The sequence below is a fragment of the Stenella coeruleoalba genome (assembly GCF_951394435.1).
Source record: "Stenella coeruleoalba genome assembly, chromosome: 16".
Taxonomy (NCBI): domain Eukaryota; kingdom Metazoa; phylum Chordata; class Mammalia; order Artiodactyla; family Delphinidae; genus Stenella; species Stenella coeruleoalba.
Genome location: NC_137162.1, coordinates 5,256,382 through 5,280,020, shown reverse-complemented (window position 1 = coordinate 5,280,020; position 23,639 = coordinate 5,256,382). Strand labels below are relative to the sequence as shown.

General features: G+C 43.4%; 2 protein-coding genes across 3 annotated transcripts in view; one reads left to right on the top strand and one right to left on the bottom strand.

Moving 5' to 3' along the window:
* Positions 1-23,639, top strand: part of DOCK1 (dedicator of cytokinesis 1) — a 527,155-nt gene that overhangs the window by 281,486 nt on the left and 222,030 nt on the right. The window lies entirely within an intron of this gene.
* On the bottom strand, positions 22,474-23,458 carry LOC307175054 (putative acidic leucine-rich nuclear phosphoprotein 32 family member C; the record flags this gene model as incomplete). The annotated part of the gene is given in 5 exon segments (XM_079899865.1): positions 22,474-22,495; positions 22,497-22,554; positions 22,850-23,234; positions 23,238-23,275; positions 23,278-23,458. Coding segments are annotated over 5 exon segments (684 nt in total).

The window sequence follows — 23,639 nt, the reverse complement described above, 5'->3', positions numbered from 1 at the left end:
ACATGGATGTGCCCCCCTCCTGTTAGCAGGGCACCTAAATATGCAGGACCCTGGAGCACATGAATTCAGCTGGGGCCCATTTCCTGAGACTTCTCATGTTAATGTTCGTTCACCCTAGCAGGGCCGCAAGGGTTTCAGTGTCCTCTGTGCTATTTTCCAAGGACGTGGAGGCTTGGCTTAAGGAAATCCTAAGCTTGGCTTCTGTGCAGCTGGTGTAAGTCATCATTCCCGCTTTATTAGTCACTTCGACACATTATGATGCTCTGCCAGGATTTCTTTTTTTCTCAAATCAGGAAAAAAAAGAGCAGGTTTATATCTCAGTCCCTTGGTTCCCTCACAGTGAGAATGAACAGTTTTTATGGAATCTTAATTATGGTGGTTATCATCCCATTACCTATAGAAACTACCGTAAAGACTCCATTCCGCTCCCTTCGACACGTGCTATGGGCACCATCAGTGCTCGTAATGTGGCCCCCGTGCTCATCCCGGGAAGAAGGGCCCCTCCTTGTCTCTGCAGAGGACTCCCACGGAAGCCTTGGAGGGCCAAGGAGGTGGTGTGAGGCATTAGAGCTGCCATAAAGGAGCCCATGTTGGAAAATTTATTCTGAGGGATGCAGGACCCAGTACCGTTGGACGCTCATGCAGTCAGAAGGGGACTTGCTGGGATTCCTGGGAAGGAGCTCTCTCAGGTTGAGCCCAGGAATCCAGAAATGCAAGTCGTGCGGGAGCTACGTCAGGCTGTTTCTTTGTCCCTCCTCCTCTGCTTTCTTGGCCTTTAATTCTCCTGTCCATCCGGCATTGCACCTCTAGATGCGATTGGCATAGGCCATGAATATGTGGGTACCAGGCCTAGCTCTCCACTCTGCCCCTCCCCGCAGGAGCTGGGCTGCTGGTCGACGTTGGGAGCAGGACGACCTCTACTGGTCTCTCTCTTTTTGTTTTCCTTCCCCAGAGATTCCTCAGCACGTGCAATTGAACGCGTAATGCAAATTCTCTCCCTCTGCTGCATTGTCTTCGGCATGACTACATTTCTTTAGAAGAGTGAAATAAAAGCTCAGAATATTCTTGGGGCTGGTTTCTAAATGTGACAAAGGCTTAATGTCTTAAGGCATTACAACCAGCGGCTCTTGGCATCCTTTTTAGAGCTCCAGCTGGGCTGCCCAGCTCTGCACACCCATCGCAGGAAGGGCCGCTGGGAAGGCCAAGTGCAGGTAGCTGGACAGATGGGGTCTGCCTGTCTTCTTTTTGGGAAGGGCATTTCTCTTAATTTACTCAGTGGGTTAAGCTATCAGACACCTTAAGGGGAGAAAGGCTCCTCCTCAGGTTACCCCCAAAACTCACGTATTAACCTTTGCCAAGTCAGCCTCTGTGTCTCCTGTTTTCTGCCTTTATAGGGGAGTGTGGATTGACCCCATTTGTGGATTTGGGGTCTTGAGATATGGTCTGAGCAGCATCAGGTGCCCCTTAGAAGCATAGCTGTCTGTGTGCTTTTCATTATCGGCATGTTTGCCTCTGACGTGTAACAGCTTTCAGTACTGATTTTTTTTTTTCTTTCCAGATTTTTTTTTAGAGCAGTTTTAGGTTCACATTAAAATCGAGGGGCAGAGACAGAGATTTCTCCCTCGCCCTCTGCTCTCCCGCACGCACAGCCCCCCTCCGCCGCCCACTATCAACATCTCCCACTGGAGGGGACCGTTTGTTACAATCAGTGAACCTACACTGACACATCATGATCACCGAGAGTCCATAGATGCCATTAGTTCAGGCTTGGCGTTGTACGTTCTGTGGGTTTGGACACAGGTGGAATGACACGTATCCATCATTATAGGGTCATGCAGAATAATTTTACTGCCCTAAAAATCCTCTGTGCTTTTTATGATTGTGATATTTACCTCTAACTTTTAACAGCTTTTCTTATTGAGTTTTTATACATTGATTTTTTGGTTTTTTCCCTAGTCTAAATGATAGGTTAGGTGACTGGTCAAATAAGAAAAATTCAGGCACCATCATTTTTATAAAAGCATATTCGGAAGTAATACACGCAGTTGGTGAAGAAGGAAGATGGCATCGCCGGTGGTCCACCTGTGCTCTGCAGTCACCCCTGGGTGGGGCTGAGTCTTCCCAGGGACGTGCCCCCAGGTGCAGGCTGTTCCTGTGAACACTCACCCTTCCCTGACTCCGGCCCTTCGCCTTGTCCACATGGAGGTGAATTTTGCAAATCATTTCCTGTCCTTGTCAGCAAGTCTGCCGCATGTTCCAAACCACTGCCGAGCGTGCCGTGATTCCAAAGTTTGAAAACAGCACCGTTTACAAAGACTTAAATCTGCAAACCAAATTCAATTTACTTTTGAGAATACAATGTTTTCCTCCTTGCAGGAGTCATCCATTTGGAGAATAAGCATGTATTGCAAAATTATTCAAAACTGGTTTTATCGTGATGATTTGTAAAAATCAATTTTATTTCTTTGGTATTTAAAAAAAATACCCATCACCAGTGAGTGTATCATTTTGGTTATGTGCGTTTTTTATTTTTTTTTCAAGGACTCAGAGGATAATATCCTGAAAGGAAGGGTTATTTAACCCCGGCTCACCGATCTCTGAGTTGTCTACCTGCCGGCCTCCTATTATGTGTCTGCTTTAGATAGACTGTGAGGTTATTTCAAGAATCCTTTTGGTCTTTGCACTCGTAAGAAATGTGTTTTGAAGCAGATGTACACGTGGCCGCTATGTGACAACACTGGCTGCATTTCAAGAAAAGCGAGAGTTCATTTTATAAGTTATTTTGTACATAGGTGTGCTTCAAGGGAATATGTAAGCGTGTGATATCATCCATACAGAATTGGAAAAGGTAAAAAGGCTTTAATATTATAAGCCAGGCACTTGCTGGCTTTTGAGGACTGGGCTTCATGCTTCCAGAGTCCTTACTTCATTTTCTTTTTGTGCTTTCAGATCCCCCCACGTGCGTTAAGCCTTTCCCCGTGGGCTTTCCTGGATGCCCAGTCATTCAGAAGCTCTCGTTCCATTTATGAGTATTTGGAGTATTTGTGTGGACGTTTTTCTCAGGATGACTTTACCAGATCTGTTATGTGCCCTTCTGTGAAGGATGCTCTCTCTGAAGGACGTTGAGAGTCCTTGTTAGTTAGGTGACTTGTTTTGTGAGCCCTTTTTTTGTTTGACCTTTCATACTTCTAATTTTTAAAATTTTTACTTTTTAAAAAATTAGTTACCTGTTTTATACATAGTAGTGTGTATATGTCAGTGCAATCTCCCTATTCATTCCACCCTCCCCCTTCCCCCCTTAGTATCCACACGTTTGTTCTCTACATCCGTGTCTCTATTTCTGCTTTGCAAATAAGTTCATCTCTACCATTTTTCTAGATTCCACACATAAGCGATATTATACGACTTTGTCTTTCTCTGTCTGACTTAATATAATAATCTCTAGGTCCATCCACATCTCTGCAAATGGCACAGTTTCATTCCTTTTTATGCTGAGTAATGTTCCATCGTATATATGTACCACATCTTCTTTATCCGTTCTTCTGTCGACGGGCATTTAGATTGCTTCCACGTCCTGGCTACTGTAAATAGTGCTGCAGTGAGCATTGGGATGCATGTATCTTTTTGAATTATGTTTTTTTCCGGGTGTCTGCCCAGGAGTGGGACTGCTGGGTCGTATGGTTCTCAGCACTTGTTAATTCCCCACCCCCCACGCTGTCCCCTCAAAAGGATGGGGAATGTGTATCACACTTACTTTGAGGTCGATTGGCTGCATCCCACTTCCATGATGATTTCCTGCTTATTAAGTTTACATTTGGAGAAGTGTTTTCACGTGGGAAAAATAAAACCCCAAATTCCTTATTTTTTCATTTTTAGCAGTCATATAGTAATGAGCAAACATACAATGAAGGATGTACAAAGTCAAATCTAATCTCATCTCTCCCCAGTCCCCCTTCCCACCCTCTCCTGTCACTCACAACGTTGACATCTTGGCTTGTTTCTTTACACAGCTTTCCTCTTGTTTATAAGTACTTATGCAGTTTTAAAATATATGTACATATTTTATTTATACATACAAGCTCAGATTATTATTGGGAGGGGGAGGGGGGGTTCGTGTTTTTACAGAGTAGAATTAATATGTTCCTATTACCCTTCATTGCTTTTTTTAAAAAATTTTTAATTGAGACTTTTTTTTTTAATTTAATTAATTAATTTATTTATGGCTGTGTTGGGTCTTCGTTTCTGTGCGAGGGCTTTCTCTAGTTGCGGCAAGTCGGGGCCACTCTTCATCGCGATCTGCGGGCCTCTCACTATCGCGGTCTCTCGTTGCAGAGCACAGGCTCCAGACGCGCAGGCTCAGTAATTGTGGCTCACGGGCCCAATTGCTCCGTGGCATGTGGGATCTTCCCAGACCAGGGCTCGAACCTGTGTCCCCTGCATCGGCAGGCAGATTCTCAACTACTGCGCCACCAGGGAAGCCCTGAGACTGTTTTTTAAGAGCAGTTTTAGGTTCACATTAACACTGAGGGGAAGGTGCAGAGATTTCCAATATACCCCCTGGTCCCACACATGCACAGCACCTCCACTATCAACACCCCCACAGGAATGGTACCTTTGTTACATTTAATGAACCCATATGGCTCTTCATACTCATCCAATGTACCTCATTCACCTTAGGGTTTACTCTTGGTATTTTCCATTCTATGGGTTTGGACAAATGTATAATGACCCGTATCCACCATTATAGCCTCGTACAGAATCCTTTCACTGCCCTGAAAATCTTGTGGGTCCTTGGGTGTTCATCCCTCCCTGAGACTCCGACCCCTCACAACCACTAATCTTTTTGCTGGCCCCATACCATTTCCAGAAGGTTGGAATTATACATTATGTGGCTTCTTTCACTTAGTGATATGCATTCAAGGTTCCTCAATGTCTTTTCATGGTGTGATAGCTCTTTTTTTTTTAAACTGCTGAATTACATTCCATTGCCAGAATGTTCCACAGTTTTTTAGCCATTCACCTACTGAAGGGTACCTTGGTTGCTTCAAAATTTTGGCAGTTGTGAGTAAAGCGCCTATTAACATCTGTGTGTAGGTTTTCATGTGGACATCTGTTTTCAACTCCTTTGGTAAATACCAAGGAGCAAAATTGCCCCAAGGATCTTAAGGTAAGAGTACGTTGTTTTGTCAGATTGCTTTTTTTTCATTTGACAGGATAACATGGGCATTCCTGCAGTCCATAGATACAGATCTTAAGTGTTTGGCTTTATTTTTACCAGAATATTCTTCAAGCATTCCTCGTCTGCTATAAACTGAAGGCTATAATGTCTTCCCTAATTTTTCAGAACAAATTTATTGGTAGTAATTATCTTTGCTGCAAATACATTTGTGTTGTTCTTCATGGTGGAAGAGTTATTGTAAGACACGACTTGGAAGTTAGGTTTTGGGTTAGTATTGTAGGCAACTAGTCGTATTCTAGATAGGGAAAGAACACGGGAGATAATTTTTCTTTTTAATTAGAGCAATCAGTAATATTTTCTAGTGCTTTGGAAAGATCATATATTTAGAAAGTTCCTATGAAAAATCTGATTTATTCTTCATCGCGTACTCTTGTCTACTTTGGGGCTAGGTTAGAGGTTATTTGATTTAGCATTGTATTTTGGGGTGTTGTCAAACGTTTCCTTTTGTCATAGTGATGATCTATGTAATGGATTGGTCACATAAGGTTGGATAACACGGAGTTGAACCAAATGAAAATGTTGCCTTATAGAAATTCTCAGAAACCTTAATATGTGAATGTATCCTATGAATTCGTTGAAGGTGAGATAGGGCTTAGCATTGCAATGTTTTCCTAGCTTTCCTTTCTAGGGAGCTCTCTGTATTTGTGAAGCATGCCGTGGCCAGTATTCCAGGGAACACACCTTGGGAAGTGATGCTGCAGTGGCTATTACATGTACGGTCGTGAGCTTTCGCACTGTGGAGGTTTCTGTCTTATTCCAGCCGACAGGTAGTGCTCATCGGCGTCAGTTTTTTCTTTTTTCTTTTGAATCAAAATATATCATGCATACAAGCGAGTAAATACAATAAGTACGTACAGCTTAAAATAATAGTAAAATGGGCTACTGTGCCGTTTCCAGCTCAGGATCCTTAGATGCTCCCTTGGCCCTCAAGTGTATCCCTCTACCGTTTTCTGGTATAATCTTTAGTTAGGTTTTTCGGTTATCCCCTTGCTCTTCTGAATAGTTTCATCACATATTTATGTATCCCTTCAAAGTATTTTCTTATGTTTTGCTTGCTTTAGTCCTTGAATCATCCAATCCATATTTTTCTGTGACATGCTTTTTACTTTCAGCATTATGGTTTGGTAATCTGTCCATGTCAATGGTTGCAGCTGTGGTTCGTTCATTTTCTTTACTGTGTACTATTCCAGTGGTAGGAGCAGTTCACGACTGAGTTACCGCTTCTTCATGCTTGGATATATGGGTGGTATCAGGGCTTGTGCTGAGAACGGTGCCATTATGATCATTCATCTCACTAGCTCCAGGCACACCTGTGTGAAAGCTTCTCTAGGTTATGTACCTGGGGGTAGAGCATCTCTTTTAGGCAAATACACCCTTCGGCAAAGAGAATCCCCCATCCTTCTTAAGCTCTAAAAGTCTGTGCAGTAATCGTGAAACATAGACATAGACACTGTGATTCCTTCTCAGGCTAATCTTTATTCTCTTTTCCTAATCCAGACTAATATCTATGGGGTCGTATTTTTAAATGTACACGTTCCCCTTCTATGTGATGGGAACATATTGGTGGCCCGAAGCTGGGTATTCTCCCCTTCATCTCTCTTGAGCTTCCAGCTCCCCTGGGAGCCCAGGGCATTGAACCAAGACAATTTAGAACAGAAGCCTCAGCTCACTTCTCTACCCTGTTTATCTTGAGCTCCTGCTAGCAGGCATGGATAATGATGGATTGTGAACAAATAACTCTGCCTTGTGTTTTTAGACCCTGAAATAGACAAGATGGCTTTGATAATCCTCTTTGACTGATAGGCACTTTTTGTATCCAGATCTCATTCAGAAGCTTAAAATATGCTTCCGCAAGGTTGATTTTAAGATAAATTATACAGAGCTAAAGAAAATAAAGGCAGAAAAACCCTACCTACACGTGGGATGATTTACGGACATTTTCAAAATAGTCAAAATCCAGGGTTTTTTTGTGGGTTTTTTTTTTGTAGCAAACACAAACAAAGAAACAAAAAAACCCAGAAGACAATAGCAAAAACATCTAAATAACATGAGCGTAGAGCAAGATTTCCTTTTTATTACCCTGTACCTTCAGCCTACAGGAACTGCACCTCTTCTATTCAAATGTGGCTCTGAATATTCATTTGTGTTTCTGCTGCTGAGTTATCCGACTGCACCTTTGCATCTGAAATGTAAACTCGTGGAGATATAGCTCCCCAGTAGTTGTATCTAGGCTGTGACAGGAGGATTGATTCACAGGGTTGGGCATAATAGAATCCCTGATACCTGGGGGTCAGTTGCGGAATTCATGAACGAAGTTGTTCTCTAGAAGGTGTGTGGTCTACCAGATCCTTGGGCTGCATTGGGGAAAACAAAGCACAAGAACCCCCCTTTGGAGTCACTTGTGGGCTATTGGAACCTGTTGGTCAAGATATTGTTTGTTGTATTGACTCTTTAAGCACCAAGTTTAGAAGTAGCTTCTGTGAGCTTTTCTACCAAACTCCACACAGAAGTAAATATTTGGTCAAAAATTTTAAAAAGTCCTTGGAACCAATCTGAAAGTGAATGATATAGACACAGTGGCAAGGACAAGCAGAAGAGAGATTGGTGCCTGTCTTTAGAAGCATTGCCAGCTTTTAAGGGAAGACCTCTTGCTACTTAGTGGAAACTTGCCACAGCAGTGGTGTTCTTTCAGAGAGAGCGCGGTACCCAGGAGGTGCCACCTGGGAGTATTTTTTTTTTTGAAAATATTTATTAATTGTTGAAAGTATGGAGGACAAGACAGTGGAAATCCAAACCAAAGCTTAAATTGGCTAGATTCTTAAAATGTATATTTTGATTCCTAGAGTGTTTATTACGAAGTCAAAAGGTTGCCATTCATTTGGATTACATCTTCCTTTAAACAAAACTTTTTGTTTTTTAGGTTCTTTGACCTAAAATATGATACATTGTACTGATGTATTTAGGTGGTACTGGTAATTAGTCAGAGGCTATCCCCAGACGTGTCTATTTTCAAATTATTTCAGTGCATAATGTTGGCATTTCTTCTTTAATCATTTCTTCTTTAAAGAAGAGTACCCGCCTGGGAGAAATGACTATTTCCATGGGGATTAAAGTTAATATTTAATAAGAGAAAACATTTTACTTTTATGCTTTCTTAAATTTCAACAAGGGTATGATTTTGAAAAGTATCAAATGCCTTCATATATTTGTGACCAAAAAAAGTTATTTCCTTCTATATTCACTAAAATATCCCCATTATTTGGAAGTTGGCAGATTGCCTTCAAATAGTTTTTCGTTTTTTTTGTAATCGGACTATAGTTGATTTACAATGTTGTGTTAATTTCTGCTGTACAGCACAGTGATTCAGTTATACATATATATGTTCTTGATGACCATGCGTTACAGCCTCTGGGCCAGACAACCTCGCTGTTCCATTTGCTGGAAAAAGGAAGAGGCTCAAGCTGACTCTCATACTTGGGCAAAAGGCTGTTGCTAAGTTCATAATTTCTCCAATGCAATAATAATAATGTGCCTCACTCTCAAATGCTTGAGGGTTTGCTGTCCGGGAAACACATGCACGTCCCCATCCTACGTTTCAGAAGTGATGCCTTTTCTCCTTACTTTTCAGTGTGGATGAAGTTTGCCAATTTGCTAATTTAACAAAAGATTCAGACCTGAGTAGGAAGTAGTTGCACCACACCTGTTACCCCCTGCTCTCCCTTCCGAGTGGATACGTGTCCTCTGCAGTGCAGATGTCCTGCAGGCACGGGCACCGTTTCCATCTGGTTGAGATCCTGCCTTGAGAGCAGGCCAGGACCCTTGCCTTTAGAAGTTTGCGTGTCTGTTGGTCGGTTAGCTCTGCTTTGCTAGGTGGCCCTGCAGGTGCTTTGCTAGGTGGCCCTGCAGGTGCTTTGCTAGGTGGCCCTGCAGGATATGGATGTTGGCAGGATAGCACTCTTTTTTCCTATTACTGTTCTTAGCATCCGCCCGTGTCCCCTACTGCTGCCTTGCAGGTGACATGACCATCCAATTTGAGCTCCTTGCACGGAGCTCATGCTTGGTAAATACGTTTAATCTGAGCCATCAGATGTGAGTGGTCTCGGTTTCCTTTTCCTGCACTCATTTCAAAATGCCTGTTTCTGTATGTCCCACCTATAGTTCTCTCCTGGATTGGAGGCAAATGTGCCGTCTCCTTTTCAGAGCCCGTTCTGTGTGTGCCCGGTTTCTTTCCCTCAGCTTTTTAGCACTTGCTGCATACACTCTTCCATGTCCTCTTGCATCTCCCATCTCTGCATCTCCTCTCTCTTCTTGTTCTGTGCGTAGAACTCTCCTAGCCCCAGAAATGCTGCCGACCATGCCTGTTCATGCCAGGTCGTTAGAGTCTGTTCTGTTTTGTTCTTTTCACCATTTGGCAACTCCTAGAGAATATCTAGCTGTTGCCACCACCAGTTCTAACTACCCATGTCCCCGCCTTCTCTCCCCTCCCTTCTGGAACTGTTCTGTCATGGAGTCCCTGACATCCTCTGATAACCACATCCCATGCCGATCAGACAGCCCTCATCCTCCTGAGCCTTTCCTGGGCATTTGAGTACCTCTTTCTTCCTGCTGATGGATAGACCAAAAGGACACATTGCCTAACCATTATTAGTTTCAGAACAACACTTGAGGGTAGAATTAAACACCCTAAATTTATACATGAATAAATTGATAGAAAGATTAAGTACTCTCCCTGGTTTACATTATTTATGAAAAAATCGGAATTCTTTCACAACGTGGTTGTTGTTTTTTTAATTTAAATATACTGTGATCCCTCATTTATGACCCTAATTTTAATTTATTTTACCTCCTTCAGCACTTTTAATCATTGTTTTTTTCTTTAATAAATTTATTTAGTTATATTTGGCTGCGTTGGGTCTTCATTGTGGTGTGTGGGCTTCTCATTGTGGTAGCTTTTCTTGTTGCAGAGCACAGTCTCAGTAGTTGTGGCACATGGGCTCAGTAGTTGTGGCTCATGGGCTCTAGATTGCAGGCTCAGTAGTTGTGGCGCACGGGCTTAGTTGCTCTGCGGCATGTGGCATCTTCCTGGACCAGGGCTCGAACCCTCGTCTCCTGCATGGGCACGCGGATTCTTAACCACTGCGTCACCAGGGAAGTCCTAATCATTGTTTTTTTATGACATCTTTTAGCGCAGCTGTCCTCATACTGTTGTCACCCTAATATTTTTCTTTCAACTTTTTTTGTTTCTTCTTCTTATCTCCCTGCACAAACCTTGTTTTCTTTTTCTTTCTTTCTTTTTTTCTTTTCTTTCTTTCTTTCTTTTTTATTGAGGTATAGTTGATTTACAATGTTGTGTTAATTTCTTCTGTACAGCAAAGTGATTCAGTTATATGTATACATACATTCTTTTTTTAAATATTCTTTTCCATTATGGTTTATCATAGGATACTGAATGTAGTTCCCTGTGCTATACAGTAGGACCTTGTTGTTTATCCACTCCATATAATAATAGCTTACATCTGCTAACTCCAACGTCCCACTCCATCCCTACACCAACCCCCTCCCCCTTGGCAACCACAAGTCTGTTCTCTATGTCCACAAGTCTGTTTCTGTTTCGTAGATAGGTTCATTTGCATCATATTTTAGTTACCACATATAAGTGATATCATTACGGTATTTGTCTTTCTCTTTCTGACTTACTTCACTAAGTATGATAACCTCTAGTTGTATCCATGTTGCTGTAAGTGGCATTATTTCATTTTTTTTTAATGGCTGAGTAGTATTACATTTTATATATATATATACACAGCACATCTTCTTTATCAGTTCATCTGTTGATGGACAGTTAGATAGTTTCCATGTTTGGGCTATTGTGAATAGTCCCTGCACAAATCTTGACCTCTCTGCAAACTTCTGTGTTCTGCGTCTGCACATCCCATCATTTGCTAGAGGTTGTTAATCTCCTACGACAGGCACTTCTCCCGTGTCATTGCTTTGTCTTCCTAACATCCATTTTTAGGTGTAAATTTTATCAACCAAATGAGTGTTCTTTATTTTTCTTTACTATTTTATAACTATGAAATATTTAAGTTATTTTTAGGGATAAGTAATGCTTCATGGACCATCTTTCTGCCAAAACATCTCTCTATTTAGGTTTATTTCCTTGGGATCAACTCCCACAAGCAATGTTGCTGAGTCAGAAGTATTTTCAAGGAGGACTTAAACGTGTCAATTTGGGAGATTGGATGAACAAAACAGAAAATCAAATTTAAAGCGCAAGCTTAAAAGCTAAAAATGAAATGCTATCTGCTAATCAGAAACAATCGAAGTGTCTATTTATGTGTTACTGTTCATTATGTTTGTAAGCAACATGTTGTCTTGATTCTAAGCCAATCATGGATCTCAGTAAATGGTCCGGAGCTTACATTTCTACGAGTATGTTTGAATTTCATCACTTTTCCTCTTGGCAATATTCCATTTTGCCAACTATTGAGATACCCAGTCCCACAGTGAGCACCCAGACTGGTCCTCATACTAAAGCAAGATTTTACTGGTAATAGAATTCTGGTTCATTAATTTTCTAAATGCTCTTGCCTGCTGCTGGAAAATTTTTGGCCTTCAGAACAACGTGTTCACAACTGTAGCCAGACAGAGGAATTTATAGAAGCCTTCGGTTGTCAGATGGGCAAGCTCTGCTAGGAATAATGGCTGGAGTCAGGCGAAGGTTTGAGCAGAATTTTAAGGGGAGGAATCATTGGTCGGGGAAATGGCCTCCCAGTTGCTGGTTGCAGCCATCACCTTTCCATCTTTGAGTCTGTATCAGGGGCAGGGGTTGGTGTTCTTGCACAGCTCATCCTATAGCTCTGATCTAGTCAAGGCCAAAGAGCAGTGATCACTGACCATCATTTCTCCTCTTCCCTCCAGCTGTTGTCTGGCCAGAGGGTAGTACAGGGGACAGTTGGAGGAGGTACTCATTCACTTGTCGCCATATTTATTAGGTGATTACCACATTCCCATGTTCTAAGTGCTAGGCGTTCAGTGCTGCACCCATCAGCCTTGTTCCCTGGCCTCAGAGGAGCTTTATTATAACACAGAGGGAGGGGGGAGGGGGGGAGAAAAGGTGAGGGTGGGGAAAAGTAAGACACATTCCAAAGTCAGGCATCTCCTGCCATTGTGCCAAGAACCCGCTCATGGGACACCTGCTGAGACCCTCTCCTTTCAATATAACTTGCCTTTGTCCCTGATTTCCAGCTTTAAGGAGATGAAAACTGGTCTTTTAATTGGATTCTGCACATTACTTCCTTGGAACTGGATAGTGTAAGCGGTTTAAGCAGTTTCATGCTGGGTGTTATTTCATTAGTGACACTGTGTTTGGATCATAATTCTCATAAACTGATAGTATGCTAATTTTCCAGAAGCCAAAAGGATGAGAATCCTACTGTGTGTCTGTTGAGCATACTGTGCTTTGCCAGGAGGTTCTGAGCTCCTAGGGATTTCTCATTCTACTATATATAAAAAAAAACAAAACAAAGATATATCTTGAAAAGATTTCCAGTTAATAAATATTAAGTTCACTTACCAATTTCTCATCTGTTTGGAGATCCTCATGGAAATAATGGCAAAGCCATGCTTCAGACGTGTGATGCCCACATACTGGCGATGTGAGTGTGCTCACGTATGCTTTTGCATGTTGAAGAACAAAGTTTTCTTGTATGTTGGTGCCACGTATCAGTGGGAAAAATGCCACATGGAAAATATTTTTATGAGATATTAAAAATTTTAGAATATAATTACTTTCATTAATCTAAAAGAACATCAAAATATTTGAATAGGGATTTCCTTTATAGAAATAGGAGCATACTTTGACGTAATGTGCAGTAGTACATGTGAGACGCACAATTGAAAATATTGTTGTGTCAAAGTAGAATCTGCTTTTTTTTTTTGGTTCACTAATAGTAGAGCCAGGTAAATAACTTTGGTTCAAAATGGAATCATCAAGTCATAACATTTTGAACTGGAGGAACCTTTTTATTTTCTACTTGTTGGCTGGGGGTGGGGGAGGAATCTTCTTTAAATGAGAAAAACTGGTAACTTACTTAGCTTGCTGCCAATGACTCGGACAGGTAGCTTCTGGCCTCTGTCCCGTCTAATCTCCTGCCCACACCTGTGCTTATCAAACTTTTCTCACTCCACCAGCCAAGGATGATCTTGGCAATGATCCCCTACCGTTTGCACTGAGACAAAGCAGGGCTTTCGCAAAGTTCACATGTCTCTATACTCTCTGCACCGTTGATGCCCGTTGTCTCTGTCACGTTGAAATTCATGGTCCTTTCCTTATTTTTTCCTCCGATTTTGTGCTTTTATTTCCCAGTCAAAGGATAATCAGTTATTAAGCTCAAACTCCTAGATATTGTTTATTTAATTCTCCAGATTCAGAGTTGGGTCTGTGGATTTGCCCTAAGGTTTTCCTTTTAGGTTCAAGAAGATTGGGGGTAAAGAAGGAACTGTCAGTGCACTGTGGTTGGACTGGACTTGCTGAAATATACTCTGCAAGTCCTAACAAGTGTGAACATGTGGATTCATGATCTGTTCGAAGCAGCCCTAAAGAAGTAAAGGTTTTGGTTAAGCTCACTGCTCTTTGGGGGCTATGTACTTAGCTTTTGGCTAACTTCCTTATCTCCCATCATTCTACTCACTCACATCTTGGCCATTTTGTCTACAAAGGGGAGGGAGTACTAGGTCTTGTTGGAGCTAATTAATTTTTTTTCATTTAATTGTGATGAAATACACATAACTCAGAAGGTGCCACCTGACCTTCCTAAGTGTACAGTTCAATGGCACTAAGTACATTCACACTGTTATGCAACCATCATCACCATGCATCTGAAGAACTCTTTTCATCCTCGCAAACTGAAACTCTTATACCCATTAATCACTAACTCTCCCTTCTCCCCTCCTCCAGCCCCTGGTACCCTAGCACCCTTCTACTTTCTGTCTCTGTGGATTTTACTACTCTAGACAATCAGGACTGGCTTTGAAAGCATTCCTTGGTGTGGAATCCCCTGGTCATCTTCTCAGCCCACTTGATTCCAGTGCTGAGTGAGACCCTGTCTTCCTTACCTTCTGTCCCATCTCTGTCCCAGCCCAACCTGCTCTGTGATACTGACCATGTCCCCAGCCTACACCAGTGGCAGGTGTAGACCTACTCTTCCCATTTTGACTGTCGCTGATGCAGCCCCGTTCATTGTTCACACTGTCCCCTCCTTTACTGCGGGAGCTTCTCAAGCCTTGAGACTGTGTCTTCATATTTCTGTATCCTCAGCCTCTCCCACAGTCTCCGGCCCAGGGTATGGGTTTCAGAATGAATGCTAGGAGCATTAGGGATAAGTTACAGAACCAAAAATGTTCAAAGGTGTCATCTGGTTAAAGTTCCTTCCACTCCTGTGTCCTGGATTGATCTTCATTGTGTCTTCCTGGGTGAACGAGCAGCTGCCTTTCTCAGTTGATTTAAAGGTGCAGTGGTTTAAGGTTCGTCCAGAGGGCGTGATGAGAAGCTATACCCAGCAAGTGGTTTAATGCACAGCTCTTGGAGTCACAGTGTCTTAGAAAGATGGTCTCTTGTGTGGAACGTGCACCTTATGGCTTATCCTTACTTTACTGAGTTTCCTTCGGTTATTTCCTTAATCTGATGTAGAGCTCAGTGCTTTTTCAATTAAAGACTCTTGAACTAAACCCTTGGGAGGACGGTCTACATCTTGTGAAGCTCAGCTTTTCTGGTTTTTTTTCTTTTTAGATGTTGGGGGTAGGAGTTTATTAATTAATTTATTATTTATTTTGGCTGTGTTGGGTCTTCGTTTCTGTGCGAGGGCTTTCTCTAGTTGCGGCGAGCGGGGGCCACTCTAAATCGCGGTGCGCGGGCCTCTCACTATGGCGGCCTCTCGTTGCAGAGCACAGGCTCCAGACGCGCAGGCTCAGTAATTGTGGCTCACAGACCCAGTTGCTCCGCGGCATGTGGGACCTTCCCAGACCAGGGCTCGAACCCGTGTCCCCTGCATTAGCAGGCAAATTCTCAACCACTGCGCCACCAGGGCAGCCCAGCTTTTCTGTTTTGAGGCCTCATTCGGAGGAGAGTGGAAAGCTGAACCGTGTGTAGCCCGGCCTGCTGGACAACAAAGTACTGTTATGCTGAGAGTGTTTGACAGACACTCTTTAATTCAATCACATTGGATCAGGGAGATGCTGTTCTAATAGCATCAGTCAGTATTTTTGTCTTTGTCGTCTTTACCCATGGGTGTAGGGAGGGAAGTCGCTGTATCTGAGCTTCCAGGAGCAGCACAGAGGGGTACAGATGTCACACTTCATACACGCTGATGTTTCCAGCATTTATTTTTTATCAAGATTTGTGCTTACAAATGGCTTGTTGAAAGTAATTGCGTAATTAGCTTAATAAATCACCTTTCTGTCATTGGTCTCTCCATATCTCCGTACACACACTCCCGGATCAGCAGTTTGCCTTTTTTCACCATAAGCTTTTATCAGTAGGGACTACGGACCAGCAGAGGTTTGCTTTCTGCTACTTAGCTTATCAAAATGACTTGGAGACTCACAAGAAAAATAAGATACTGATGTTTTCTTGGTATATGTTTATAGCTATGCTTTGGGCTCACATGCGCCTTCTTAAAAATTTATGTGTTTACTTTCTGTCCCTGGAAAACCAGGTTTTCTTGATAACCCATTAACTATTTTTTCAAAGCAATCTTTTTTAAAAAAATTATTTCCAATTTATTTATTTATTTTTGGCTGTGTTGGGTCTTCGTTGCTGTGCATGGGCTTTCTCTAGTTGCAGTGAAAGGGGGCTACTCTTTGTTGCGGTGCACGGGCTTCCCATTGCGGTGGCTTCTTTTGTTGCGGAGCACAGGCTCTAGGCACGTGGGCTTCAGTAGTTGTGGCTCTCAGGCTCTACAGCGCAGGCTCATGTGCTCCAGTTGCTCCGCGGCATGTGGGATCTTCCCAGACCAGGGCGGAAACCCATGTCCCCTGCATTGGCAGGTGGATTCTTAACCACTGTGCCACCAGGGAAGTCCCATTAACTATTTAATAAGAAAAAATATCCTGTTTTAATTATATCCAAAGATAACTTTGGACTATTTTTTTTAGGCTGGAGAAGGACTATTAAGAAACACTTTTAAAATGTGTATACATTTTTCTTTTACCGTGGCTTAAGTTATTTGTAATAAAGAATTTCAAATAAAAATAAGTGAGAATTTAAAGCAGGAGTTTTGTGGAAGGGCAAAAAGGAGTGTATATGATAAAAAATTTGCTTAAACTCGAACTAGTAGAAAGTTAAAATACATTTTAATGAACTTGAATACGTTAACTGTGCTGTTGGAATAAGAAAAAGTTATATGTAACCGTTAAATTAGAAGTATCAGAAAAATTACTATGTATACTTTTGTAATCTATTTTTGAGTAAGTTCCTTTATGTACATAAAATCAGTGTTTACAAAATATATCCTGAAATTCACATTTTCCACCGATTAACTCTGTTCTCTCTCTGCCAGTAAATCGGAATTAGAGAGGTTTGGAATTCATATGTTGTTATGTGTCAGAAGTACACAAAGTAATGGATGGGAACAAGAATTGTAATTTGTTTGCAGGCCCCTTGTAACTGAATTTTCTAAGTACTGAATGGACTTTAAAAAATTTTTATAATTGAGTGTTTTATTGGAACGGAACGAGTTTTAGTCAAGCACAGCAGTTGCCCCACTTGCTGCATCAGTGCTACAGGCAAGAGGGGGGCGTGTCAGAGACCTCCCTGAAGAGGACAGGTGAGCCCGTGGTGCGCCCTCCGCTATGTGAATCTTGACATTTTCTCCGATCACCATTCTTTCCTTTTAGATCCCAGAGAAAGGGCACAACATAGGATGCAGCCAAGCCCGTCCTTCTCCTTGTTTATTCTGTTCACCATCTCATGTTGATCCAGACTGCCGGCAACCAAATGCAGGGCTTAATCAGTTTTGTCTAATTAACTACAATTAGATTGAAGGATTTCTCTCCAAGGAGTGAGGGTTGCTTTGGAAGAATGCAGAGAAGTTAGCCTTCTGAGTTCTAGCTGTTGGATACATAGCTTAGAAAATTACAAGTTGTTACAAAAGTATCTTTTCCACTATTTCACTCTGTAATTGCCAGGGAAGGATTTGCATTTCTGTACAAGCGTATGCAAAGAGAAAGCCAGATAAAACCTGTCAAACGTAAGAAGTAGTCAATACAATATGCTCCTTTCTAAGTGAGCACCAAAGTTGTTGATGTTTTGAAATTTTCCTAATAGGCAACTTTCTATCCCCATCATGTTGATCGTACTTGTGGACTGGAGTAGGATCTAATTGGCAAAGAGAATAACTATGTATAAGACACAGGAAACTTGCAGGCAAATAAAGTCGAGCATTGAGGTCCCTGCCCTGTCTTTGCTTCTATCTTACTTTCTGCCTCTCTGACCAGTTCCCATAAAGGGGCCTGTTGGGCTCCCAGCTCCCAGGCTCCTGGGACCTTCACCATTGTGATTAGGGAGCATCTCTGCCTGGACTGAATTTCTCCCACTTCTCTCCCCAGTTCCACCGGGCTGGGTGCCCCTGTTCCATTCCCCCCCAGCACCCGTGTCACCCCATCTTGACCCTGCCACGCTAATACAACTGCTCTTTAATGGGTCTTTTCTCACCAGACACCGGGGCAGGCACCTGTGGCTTATCTCCATTCATATTCCAAGCCCCAGCACAGGACCTGACCTGTAGCAAGTAGTGATGCATGTGTGTGTTGATGAGTGAGTGGATGATTCCGAGGTCCTAGTGTACAGTCAGCTCCCCCATGTGGCCATTCTTGACCCCTCCCACTCACCAGGTAGCTCTCCATTGCTCTCTGAAGAACACACCTGTAATCAGTTGCCCTGCCTGTCCTCTCCTTTATCTGCTGCAATTGGCTCAGTCTGTCCTTGTTGCTCCAGAGCTGCTGTCCTGGACACCCTCTCTTCGGGGTCAGGGCAGCACGAATATACTTGCTAGGTGAAGACACCTGGCCATCATAAGAGCTTCCCAGGGCAGGGGGAAGGTGATTGAGACTTGTAACTCTCTGCCAGTGTGGGCCTCCCTCAGCTGCAGCACGGTTGGCGACCGTTTGTAACCAACGCATTTTACAAGCGGTGTTCCTAAGGCCTCCGTTCTGTATCCTCAGACATGCCCTGAGCACCCACCTGATGGGCAGAAAGCAGACGAGAAATGGATGTGAGGTGGGCTCTGTCGTCCTCTGCCGGCTTCATCCTGAGCCGTCCGCCAGCAGCCCTTTACCTGAAATGCCTGGCTGCAGCGGACGCTCTGGACACTTTCCCCCGATCCTGGTTCCCCCGGAAATTACCCTGCTCTTCCTGGGCTGGAAATGCTGCCCTCTGGTTGGAAAAGGCTTACTTCATGGCCAGTTATAAAGGGCAGGTCGTGTGTAGAAAGGGGCGGGGCCGTAGTGACGCCCAAGCCTTCCTCCTGTTCTCAGGGTTCCAGGCAGTGAGAATCTCACGCTTCCTTCCATGCTGGCAGAATCAGGATGAGCCTCCTTTGATTTGTGACTCTCCCATTGGGGCGCTGATGGTGAGGTTTCATTGCGGCTCAGACACAGTCAGATCTGGAAGCCAAATCTCGGGGTGACTTTCAGGCTGGGCTGAGCATGGGTCCCTAGCAATCCCCCTCAGCTCCCTCCGAGTTACATGCGACAAGGTAGGACTTTTTGAGCCTTGCATAAACGTGCTGTATTGGACGTTCCTGAGCTCTGACTGGTCTCTTCCCCATTACCTTTATAACCCTCAGCTTGAATTTTACTGCCTACCCTATAACTGATACTTGTTAGTAACCGAGTAGATTTTCCATCTGGTAAAATCATGAAAGTATTAGAAATTTGAAGGTGATTTTATTCTTTTTATTTTTTTGACTTTATAGAAATTTATTTCATAGCAATTATGCCAAAGTAAGGACTTATCAAATACACAAGAAATGTGAACCATATAAATACCTCATTATCCTAACAAGACTCTAATTATATCAAAATTTTCTCAGAATTTTATTGAAGCCATTAGCATCTCAAAATAATAAATAAATATGTTCTTTTCTCTGTCAGATTATAACGATCTCCTTGATCACACATATTTCTTTGTATGTTATTGAATTTATCTGTTCTTTCAAAGTAAACTTTTTTTTAAATGGTGATACACACATGCTGGGTTAATAATGTCCTTTGGGCTTCAACACACTCTCCTCTGCATTCTGTGTTCTATGACGATAATTTTAATATTTCAAAACGAGCCACATTTGCCCTCGCCTGTTTTTCGTACGAATGGATTTTGCTCACAGGTTGTAGAGGGAAGGGGAGTTGAATCATCTGGCTGTAGATGAGGAGACCCTCCAGAAAGGTGTGCCTGAGTCTCGGGAATGTGCCCGGGTCCCCGGGTGGTTGGAAGACTCTTTCTCTCTCATCTGTGGGGCGGGGAGCAGCACGGTGCACTTGGCGGAATGTTCTCTCAAACGCTATACAAAGCCTGTGAGCAAAGTGAGGTTTTCTGCTTCCTCATTTTTGCTGGATTACGTGGCTGCATTGTGATCGCTTGGTGGCTACCATCGCACTCTTGTTTGGTTTTTGCCTTTGCCCTGTGTTTTGATGGAGGCTTACAATGACGTGATGTGACCCAGGTGAAGCTTTGCGTGGGATGGAAGCCACGGGCTGCACCTGTGCACACCTATTACTGCCCAGTAAACAGACTCACAGACCGTGTCTTACAACAGGGCCCTGGGCTTTTACTCCATGTACAAAAGTGCACAAATTTTCTAGCATATCAGGTTGTCGTTATCAATGCAACGCCCGTTAAATGACCAGGCCAGCTTTGCTTTAAGACTCACCTGTCAATTCTTCTTTTCCAGGACACAGTGTTTAAATTTGCTTTGAATATGATAACCCAGAGAGAGAGCTCTCTTTAGAGAAAAGGTAGATGGCGAATCCCCAAGGTAGTTTCTTACATTCAGATGCGTTCACAGCAAACCCCACCACAGAGACATTGTGCTAACTAACGTGAATTCAGTACTATTAGATACCAAAAAAATTCTGGTAGTATTGTCAGCGTCTCAGAACATACGTTTCAAGTTGATTGTAAAAAATACTTTGGTACATGAATTTCTTTAGAAAAGTGTTACTTAGCAGTAGGTTTAGGGATCTTTAAAAAGACTAAAGAAATTGATAACTTCATTAGAAGTACATTGTTTTTAATGATATTATTAATCTGTCCTTATTTCCAATTACGGCCTTTGCTGGACTGAATAATTTCCCTTTTATTTGTTTATATAAGGCCTTTTTTCACTTTAATTTTTTTTTTTTTTTAATGACAACATCATGGGCGTTCAGTCTGCTTCGTCAAAGGATTTATTGCTCTTTTCTTGGCATTAGAGCTTGGTTGGTGAGTGAAACGGTGATCCCTGCCCTCTTGGAGTCTATGTTCTAGTGGGGAGAGTTGATCAACAACAATTCTAATAAGTAGGTAGATTACGTGACTGTGTGTGAAGGCAACTCCTGCAGGAGGAGGGGGTGTGCTGGGGCCTGAGCGGGGGCCCCACTTTAAATGGGGTGCAGCAGCAGCAGTGCTGGGGAAGCAGGCCTTGGAGCCACGTGCTGGAAGAAGGGGCTGGGAGTAAGGTGGTCTTCTTGGGGAGGAGCCTTCATCACAGGACACAGGCAGGGCAGCCTCTTGAGGGGAGAAGCTGGGCGAGTTCTGAGACCCCATGGAGACTGTGACTGAAGCCATGAGGTTACATTAGCTTCTAGGGCTGCCATAACAAAAGCCACAGAGTGGGTGGCTTAAACAACCAAAATTCATTCCTTATCGTTCTAGAGGCCCAGAAGTCCACTATCAAGGTGTCCTGCTGAGTCGGTTTCTTCGGAAGTCTCTCTCCTTGGCTAGTAGATGGTCGTCTTCTTGCATCTTCACGTGGCCCTTCTTCTGTGTGTGTCCTAATCTCCTCTTCGTTAAGGAATACCAGTAATATTGAATGAGGGCCACCTTAATGACCTTATTTTACCTTAATTGTCTCTTGAAAGACCTCATCTTCAAATACATTTACATTCTGAGGCTCTGGGGGGTTAGGACTTCAACATATGAATTTGCAGGGGAGGGGGGACAAAGTTCAGCTCATATCAGAGATGGAGTCAGGGGTATTTTGTGGAGAGGGGGGCAGCTCATGGATGGCCTTGTAGGCCCATTCGTTGGTCGACATTAGAAATTATCATTTGTGATAATGGTTTTATCCGCAGTAATGGTGCTTTCCTTTCCAGAATTCCCATGTAGTTGTGTGCAGTTTCCAATTCTTTCAAACAAATACCTCCTGTTGACCGTGCTTCTCTTTAACTGATCAGTCTAGAATTCTGCTTGTTGCCCCTTCATGACCCCAAAACAGCTGATTTAAATTCAAAACTAGTGGGCTTCATTATCCCGTGTACTTCTTGTTGAGGCAGGAGCTAGGATCACTACATTTTGCACTTTTAACTGTGTAGCCAGAGAATGAGCTTGTGAAAAACATACTCAATTTTGCAAACAAGGAGTGATTCTGGAAAGTAATTAAAATTCGTCATTATAGTGCGACTCTGTGGATTTACCTTCCACTACATGCTGTTAAGATCTTGTCTGATCAAGATTAATAAAAAAAAAAATCTGGGCTGAAGATCTGTTGAAGAGTGGCTCCCAATGTAGATCGTCTCAGTGTGACCTGCGATTAGAGGTTTGGGTTCAGGTGAAGGGAAACCAGTGTGGTTTGTGACGCTTCCTTTCTTTCTTTCTTTTAAACGTTCAGATTTTATTTACAAAGCTTCTTTGTTGTACAGAACGTAAAAATGCTGTTACAATCTCAGTGTAACTGGCAGCCACGGACGGTCGACTCACAAATCACAGCTATCCACGCTACAGCAAGTCTTACACAAAAACCTAACAACGCTTATAATTTTGTTGAGGTGAAGTCCCCAAGCTTGGTGGTGGATTCCTAAGAGGGACTAAATGGAGGACGGTGGAATGTCACAGAAACTGTTCTTTGGCTCTTTGGGTGGGTTGGTGTCCTGGGGTTTGTGATCACAGCTACCTTCTTTTTTTTCTTAAACAGCTACGAAATCCCTGTGAGCAGTCCAGCCAATACTGAACAGTTCTTTTTTGCAGGTTATTTGGGGTCTCAATCATCTTTGCCTTCATCGTGTTTCTCTCTTCCTCTTTTCACCTTTCCCGATTTCTTCCTCCTCATCTTCATCGTCATCTTTTTAAAATAAATTTATTTATTTATTTTTGGCTGTGTTGGGTCTTTGTTTCTGTGCGAGGGCTTTCTCTAGTTGCGGCGAGTGGGGGCCGCTCTTCATCGCGGCGCGCGGGCCTCTCGCTGTCTCGGCCTCTCTTTTTGCGGAGCACAGGCTCCGGACGCGCAGGCTCAGCAGCCATGGCTCACGGGCCCAGCCGCTCCGCGGCATGTGGGATCCTCCTGGACCGGACGGAGCACGAACCCGTGTACCCTGCATTGGCCGGCGGACTCCCAACCACTGCGCCTCCAGGGAAGCCCCCGTCTTCATCTTCATCAGCTTCTCCATCATATCCGAATTCTTCCTCCCCACTGACTTCGTCTTCATCCTCCCCTTCTACGTCTTCGTCTTCATCTTCATCCTCTTCTTCACCCACACCATCCACCTCGGCATCTGAGTCAGGGGCTTCACTGTCTTCTCGGTCATAGCCAACCAGGTAGGTGAGCTGGGGCGGGAACTTGAAGACACTCTCTCCGAAGTCAGTCAGGTTAGTAACCTCACGGTTAAACAGATCCAGGCTCTTCAGACATTCCAGCTTTTTCAAAGGTTCCAGGGTGCTGATATCTTTCAGTTTATTTCCACTTAAGTTTAGATGTGTAAGATTTGGAAGTTTCTCTGCTAACATATCCAGATCTCCCAAGATTCAATTGTCACTGAGCTCAAGCTTTTTCAATTTAGGTAGTTGGGGAGATTTGAAACTGAAATCAAGCCTACATTAATTAAACTGAGGAACTCTAAGTTCACACATTCAGCCGTTAAGCCCTCAATTTTCCCATCATTTGATGTGCAATCGTCCAGGACAAGTTCTTGAACAGCTGCCGGGGTGCAGCTCCTCAGCTCCAGGTGGATCGTCCTCTTCACGTCCATGTTTCTCTCCCCACCCCCCCACCCCGGGTCTTCAAACTTAACTTTCCGCGGCAGGGTCGGGGGACGGGGGAGAGGCGTCCTAGCCTGCGCAGAGAGGGCTGTCGGAAGGGGTCTGAGCGGTCCTGGGCAGTGGGTGGTGTGCGGCGTGCCGGCAGGCGAGCGGAGCCCCTGGAGCTGGAGC